Below are 7,827 nucleotides of genomic sequence, written 5' to 3'. Positions count from 1 at the left end.
ACCGAAACGGTTGAATACCGCTACGGAGGAGCCAGGACAACAGCGGGGACCTGGAGAGGTGAGGGGATGCTCTATGGGACCCAGAGCCTCCCTCTCCTTAGGTGAGTATCTGACTTTTGTTTATTTAATACGGGTTCCCATTCACTTTAAGTGAGAGGGTTAACTCACTTAACGGCCGCTTCCAGCATCTGGTCTCTCATGTGTTACACGCTGGCACTTGCTGACGCTGTGACACATGACGCCGCTGTGGCCATGGAGACCTGACCCTGGAAGTGGCCATTAACCTCCCTGGCGTTCTATTAAAATTGCCAGGGAGGCTGCGGGAGGGTTTTTTTTAAATTAAAAAAAAACTGTTTCATGCAGCCAACTGAAAGTTGGCTGCATGAAAGCCCACTAGAGGGCGCTCTGGATGCGTTCTTCCGATCGCCTCCGGCGCCCAGAATAAACAAAGAAGGCCGCAATGAGCAGCCTTCCATGTTTTGCTTACATCGCCGCCATAGCGACGAGCGGAGTGACGTCATGGACGTCAGCCGACGTCCTGACGTCAGCCGCCTCCGATCCAGCCCTTAGCGCTGGCCGGAACTATTTGTTCCGGCTGCGCAGGGCTCGGGTGGCTGGGGGGACCCTCTTACGCCGCTGCTCGCGGCGGATCGCCGCAGAGCGGCGGCGATCAGGCAGCACACGCGGCTGGCAAAGTGCCGGCTGCGTGTGCTGCTCTTTATTTTACGGAAATCGGCCCAGCAGGGCCTGAGCGGCGACCTCCGGCGGTAATGGACGTGTATACTCGTCCATACCGCCAAGGAGGCTAAGTGGGTTAACCCTCCCACTTAAGCCCACCTGCAACTCTGAAGGAGGAAAGGAGAAGAAAAATGTGGCCCACGGCCTGAGCCAAGTAAAGTTTGCCCAGCTCTACACTGGGCCCCTGTGTGGAGTAAATAAATGGAGCCCCATGTGAGTGGCTGTGGTCATAACAGATCATGGGTGGATCCAAATAATGTCAATAAACTGAAGGTACATGAACCCAGGTCACATTCTGTAGGCACTGTATTAATATAGCACACATTTTTAGGTAAGTTTTTAATAAAAGTTTTCAGTTATACAAAAAGAAAAAACACAGTCGGTTCATATACAGCAGAGCCGTCATTTTAATAAACACACAACACAACCTTAAACATCCCAACCACCTGCGTGCTGCCAATAAATACTACCCCTCCCTTCCCTCTTGTTTGAGAATGGTTGATCTCAGTCTCCCCTCCCCCAGTCCCCGCCGCAGTCTCCATTCCTATCCTGGAGCCATAATGATTTGCATATTCAGCAGTGATGCCTCGTGGATGACATCATATGGCTCACTCCAAACCGAATTATCGCAAATACCTTCTGTATTAAGACAGCAAACGTGTTTTGCTTTACAATTTTCCAATGTTTTTAGGGTATATAAAGCATTTCAGCACATCCCCTTTATCAGTCCAATCTAGTTTAAGTTTGTAATGGCTACTCCTACAATTTGAGTCTTTTAAATATTTTCATGACATTCCTATTTCCTACCTTTGTAAACTCCCTTGATCAAGGGATCGGGAATGGATCTAGCAGCTTGCTAAGGAGCCCTGGGGGTGGTTTGGTTGGAAGGGGGCATCAGGTCGGCCTCGAAGTTACTTTTGACCCAAGGACCCAGAGTAGCTAGAACCGACCCTGTTTGTAACAATAATAGACCACTGGAATGCTGTCTGGCCGCATGGAAAGCAATATTGTCCTACTGCTGTGATTGGAGATATGTATTGGCCTCTCTATACTTATTGGTCTCTTTTTACCTAGCTCTCGAAACACACTTAAAGAGACTCTGAAGTCTCATGAAAATTATCTTTGTATTAAAAAAATGTGTTTAGCATGCTAGCCCTACCTAAAACGCCGCATCCCCGTGGCTGTAATCTAACTAAATCCTCCCAAACTCCTTGGGGGGCAATCCGGGCAGCGCTTCCGTGAGAGGCAGAGCTTTCAGCTGCAGCTCTGCCTCTCAGCGCGTCTGTCAGCGCCAGATCGCCGCCTTTCTCCCGCCCCTCTCAGTCTTCCTTCACTGGAAGGGCGGGGGAGAGGCAGAGATCCGACGCTGATAGACGCGAATGGAGGCAGAGCTGCCTCCAACAGCAGCAGAATCCACGACCAAGAAAGTCGTGGATTTTGAGGGAGGGAGTTAGGGGGGGATTTAGTTAGATTACAACCACGGGGATACGGCGGTTTAGGTTGGGCTAGCATGTTAAACACATTTTTTACATAAAAAGTTGATTTTTATGACACTTCAGTGTCTCTTTAACCACTTCCCAACTGAGGGATTTTACCCCCTGACCACCAGAGCAATTTTCACCTTTCAGCGCTCCTTCCATTCATTCGTCTATAACTTTATTATTACTTATCGCAATGAAATGAACTATATCTTGTTTTTTTCGCCACCAATTAGGCTTTCTTTAGGTGGAACATTATGCCAAGAATAATTTTATTCTAAATGTGTTTTAATGGGAAAAAAGGAAAAATGTGGGAAAAAATTTATTATTTTTCAGTTTTCGGCCTTTATAGTTTTTAAATAATGCATGCTACTGTAATTAAAACCCATTAAATGTATATGCCTATTTATCCCGGTTATAAAACCGTTTAAATTATGTCCCTATCACAATGTTTGCCGCCAATATTTTAGTTGGAAATAAAGGTGCATTTTTTTCAGTTTTGCGTCCATCCCTAATTACAAGCCTGTAGTTTATAAAGTAACAGTGTTATACCCTCTTGACATAAATATTTAAAAAGTTCAGTCCCTAAGGTAACTATTTATGTATTTTTTTTAAATTGTAAATTTTTTATTTTTAAAAAAAAAAAATTGGGGAATGTGGGAGGTAAGGAGTTAATTGTTTGTGTAAAACAAGTTTATTTGTGTGTAAAAAATGGTTAGGGTGTAGTTTTACTATTTGGCCACAAGATGGCAACATTACAAATTTGTTTCATGCGACCTGCAAGCGTCCTTCCGGACGCTTGCAGGAAGTAGAAAGAGGCTGGGACTTTGTTATTTTTTCAGCCGAGCGGCAGCAGATCATTGCGGGGCTGAGATCAACGAACGGGAATGGATTTTCCCTTTCGTTGATCTCTGGGCGAGCGGGCGGCGGCGTGTTTACTAGCGGCGGGCGGCGTGTTTACGAGCGGGAGCGCGGACAGCGGCGGGAGTGCGCAGAGTACGGATTTCTCCGTCCCTGGGGGTGAAAGGATGGAAAAAGGGGCGGAGAAATCCGTACGCGCGGGGGTAAAGTGGTTAATACCACCCATTAAGCATTTGTACACAGGAAATAATTTATTTACAGTAACATTACAATGGGCTCGATTCACAAAGCGGTACTAACCCAGTAAAAGACTCTAGGCATGATAACCATTGCACCACGCTGGTGAAAAGCCAGTTTAGGTGTGATAAGTTTAGGCGTGATAAGTTTAGGCGTGATAAGTTTAGATAAGTTTAGATCGCGCGCAAAGTCTCGCACACAAAGCAGTGCCATTAAACTCTATGCGAAGTGCACCAGACTTTGCTAGCGCAAAACTTTTGATCAGCTGTGCATTGCGGTGCTAACCCAGTTGGTGCTTAAACTTATCACGCCTAAACTTATCACACCTAAACTTATCATGCCTAAACTTATCACACCTAAACTTATCATGCCTAAACTTATCACACCTAGGCCCATATGCAATTCACTTTTTCCCCTGAGATTTCTCCTAGGGGATAATTTTAAACTTTTCAATAAAATGACTTTTAAGCCACCGGAAAGCAAGAAAATACTAAAAATAATTTTGATAGTACTTTTTCACCAACTTTTTGGTACTTTTTGAATTGAAAAGTACTGGAAAGTTATTTTAAATCGAAGATGAAAAATTATCTCCTAGGAGAAAGCTCAGGTGAGAAAGTGAATTGCATATGGCCCCTAAACTTATCATGCCTAAACTGAGTTTAGGCGTGATAAGGGGCTTTTCACCAGCGTGCTAACTGTTAGCACTGCTTTGTGAATCAAGCCTATTGTCTCCAATATTGCAGCATCCACAGTTGGAAACGGCTGATTTACTTTATCTGTTCCCAATCTTCGATTTCCATGTCTTAGCATTTTCGAATCCGTTTTTACATGAATTGTAATCTTTAATGGTCTGCGCAATTTCCTCTTGTGTGTTCATCACAAATGGACCTAGAAAATGAAAAATCAACATAAAATACACAAAATGCACTTTGCACATCTAATGACAACGTTGAATAGAAGAGTTGCTAATTCCTATCTACAAGTCACAGTCTGCCGTCACATTGAACATACATGCCGACTTTTTTTCAGATAAGAAAGAGGGACACGTTAACCCCCGCTCTGCCACACCTCTAACCACACCCCCTGCCACACCCCTCGCCATGCATATCACAAAGAATTCAGAATAAAAAGATGTAGTTTTATCATTCAAACCACACTGGTCCTCTCTATCATCAGTAGTTTTCCTTAATTTTAACATTTGCAAATAAAAAATATAATACATTTAAATTGATGTGAATAAAGTTTAGAGTCAGTTAAAAACATTTTTTTGGGGAGAAAAATTCATATATTAACACAGATCTGTACATCAGTCTTAAAAAGGAACAAAAAAGAGGAAGACTGAGGGACAGAGGGACTGGGTTCCCAAAGAGGGACTGTCCCTGCAAAAGAGGGGCAGTTGGGAGCTAAAGTGTACCTAAAGGGGAAAAAAATCCCAAATTGGTACTTACCAAGGTAGAGGGAAGCCTCTGAAAAATCCAGAGGCTTCCGTCATCCCCCTCCACCTCGCCGTTCTAGTGCTGAGACCCAGCAAAGCCTGCCGACAAGAGCTTGTTGATGGAGCTTAGCCACACTGCGCCGGCATGGAGAGCTCGTGCCTGTATGCTAACATGGAGCCAAATGGGCCCAGCCAGCTTATTGCAACCACGCTCGTTCTTGTATGTGAGCACGGGCAGTAGCTTCAGGGGTCCTAGCCCTGGACTGGCGAGTTGGAAGGAGATGGGAGAAGCCAGAGGCTTCCCTTTACAGAGGTAAGTACACTAGAGTTCCAGATAATTAGAACTCAGGCATCCGACAGTCTCAACTAAGATACCTGGGAGGAATAATGGGGGTGGGGCTTTTGAGTTTTGCTGAGCTTTTTCTTCTATACTTCCTGCATCTCCCAGGGGCTTTCCTGCATGCATGTACAGCTCCCGGTGTGTCATGTGACCTGTATTTGGAGTTGTACACAGAGGACGCAAAAAAATGCTGGGACCTGCAGGAAGTGTAGAAGATGGCACCCAGAGATTCGGAAAGTCACTTCCGCTGTGCACAGATCTGCAAGGGAGAGGTTCGTGTTTTATCACCAGTTGCTTGACTTTTCAAGCAACCAGCAAAAAGTCAGAAGAGAGTTTCTCTATACAGAATTCAGAGACTTTAGGTGAAGTGCTTTTGATTAAAATGGATATGTTACAATGACAGCTCCCAGCACTGCTGTACTGCTGTACTTTGAGCTGGAGGACTTGTGATTTTTACACAGATGACCTTAATTTGGGAAAAAGAAAAAAGGATAACTATATGGAAAATAAACAGTGGGGAAACAAGTTTTTGTTGTATGTTATGCCATAACATACATACTCTAAGACCTCCTTCAGATGAGTGGTGGATGCATCCACCCCTATGGTTTTCCCCACCTGGAGATATCCAGTCAGGGAATGCATCAGATGGGGGCTTGCACAGTGTAGAAGTAACGGCAGCTGTAGTTTGGTTGTCCTGAAAGTTCGGAGTGGTATGCAGCTGCCATGTGGCACATGACTACTGCAGTGTGAATGAGGCCATTTGGTTCAGTTCACACTTTAATAGGAGGATAGGTGCACTTTGGTGTGTTACTCCTCTTATGCTGGGATTACAAGTTAAGTTTTTTGCGAATAATCATTCCGATTGAAAGCCTTCGATGATAAAATTCCGACATGTCCGATGTTCCGCTCAATTCTATTCCGCTTGATTTCTCATAGAAGTGAATGGAAAAAAGATAAGAAAAACGAGTGGAAGATAAGAGAATTGAGCAGAAAATCGAATGGCTAATAGATCGTGTGCAGAATTGAACGCGAAAAACGTAATGTGTAATCCCAGCATTCTACTCATATACATGCACTCAGGTACATAGCCAAACAATAAAACGTCATACCCCGCTGCACAACTGGCTCATTTATGGGCTCTCCAGCGATCAAGACAAAGTGGGCCAGTTCATCACCCTGTTGGGAAAAAAATGAATGTACAGTATATAATTAATTAGATGACCTTATACCGGCTGCGCGTACTGGCAATAATTACAGCTGCACTGTTACCGAAACTTAGCCATGTAAAACCCAAACTCTGATTCAATATACCTCCAACCAATGTGCCTAAACCTCCTTCCGAGATGCCTAACCCTAACAGCTAGCCTTCCCCTACACTGTCCTTTAACACTAACCCTCCTACCAATATGCCTAACAGTAATCCAACTACCTCCCACATCCCAAAAACATACAGATAAGTTAATTGGCTTCCCCCTAAATTGACCCTAGACTATATGATATATACACTACACGATACATACATAGACATACGACTATGGTAAGGACTAGATTGTGAGCCCCTCTGAGGGACAGTTAGTGACAAGACAATATACTCTGTACAGCGCTGCGTAATATGTCGGCGCTATATAAATACTTAAATAACCTGATACTAACTCTGCTACTGATACGCCTAACACTATCTATACTACGGATACGCCTAACACTAACTCTCCTAGTGATACGCCTAACACTAATTCTGCTACTGATCATACGCCTAACACTAACCCTTCTACCAATACTCCTAACACTAACCCTCCAACCAATACGCCTAACACTAATTCTCCTACCGATATATGCCTAACACTAACCCTCCTACCAATACGCCTAACACTAATTCTCCTACCGATACGCCTAACACTACCCCTTCTACTAATACTCCTAACACTAACTCTTCTACCAATATGCCAAACAGTAATCTTCCTACTTGACACTAACTTTACTACAGATATACCTTACAGTAACTCTCCTACCAGTATGCCTAACACTAACTCTGCTACTGATACGATTAATACTAACTCTCCTAACGATACGCCTAACACTAACTCTGCTACTGATACGCCTAACACTGATATGTCTAACACTAACTCCTACCGATATGCCTAACACTAACGCTCCTACCGATACGCCTAACACTACCCATTTTACCCATACTCCTAACACTAACTCTTCTACCAATATGCCTAACAGTAATCCTCCTACTTGACACTAACTTTTCTACAGATATACCTTACAGTAACTCTCCTACCAGTATGTTTAACACTAACTCTCCTACCATTATGCCTAACACTAACTCTGCTAGTGATACGCCTAACATCGGAGCGCACATCACACTATCCTCTCCCGCTGGTTCGGCACAAGTGGGAGCTGAGCCTAAAACTGATAGAAAACTGATGCAAAACTGACAAAACAGGACAGGACAAGACCGCAAATGTGCAGATTTATGTGTGAATGAAGCCTGACGCTTCAGGCACATTTCTTTCCGTAAAACACTCCACTGACGGTACATTCAGATGATAAACAGCAGCCAGCTCAGTCTACTGGTATGGGGGCAGCATTAGAGATAAGGCTAATTGCTGAAGTAAATGTTGGCAGTGATGGTTGGAGGCTCTTACCTTGTTCTCAAAGGTGACACCCTCTCCATCATCCAGCACCGCTGTGTGGTGAGGCTCCACCTCAAACTGTTCACCCGCTGGTCCTGA

The 7,827-nt window shown here is 44.2% G+C and overlaps 1 protein-coding gene across 2 annotated transcripts in view; it reads right to left on the bottom strand.

Moving 5' to 3' along the window:
* Positions 1 to 1,062: 1,062 nt before the first annotated feature.
* Positions 1,063 to 7,827, bottom strand: part of LOC137547322 (pirin-like) — a 35,144-nt gene continuing 28,379 nt past the window's right edge. For both annotated transcript variants that reach the window (XM_068270790.1, XM_068270791.1), the window contains exons 8-10: positions 7,741 to 7,823; positions 6,199 to 6,265; positions 1,063 to 4,202 (exon numbers count right to left, since the gene is read on the bottom strand). In XM_068270790.1, coding sequence (XP_068126891.1) covers positions 4,087 to 4,202; positions 6,199 to 6,265; positions 7,741 to 7,823 — 266 coding nt within the window. In that variant the 3' untranslated portion in view covers positions 1,063 to 4,086. The remainder of the gene's footprint in view (positions 4,203 to 6,198; positions 6,266 to 7,740; positions 7,824 to 7,827) is intronic.

Source organism: Hyperolius riggenbachi, chromosome 2 (genome assembly GCF_040937935.1).
Source record: "Hyperolius riggenbachi isolate aHypRig1 chromosome 2, aHypRig1.pri, whole genome shotgun sequence".
Taxonomy (NCBI): domain Eukaryota; kingdom Metazoa; phylum Chordata; class Amphibia; order Anura; family Hyperoliidae; genus Hyperolius; species Hyperolius riggenbachi.
This window is presented reverse-complemented; position numbering and strand designations above follow the sequence as displayed.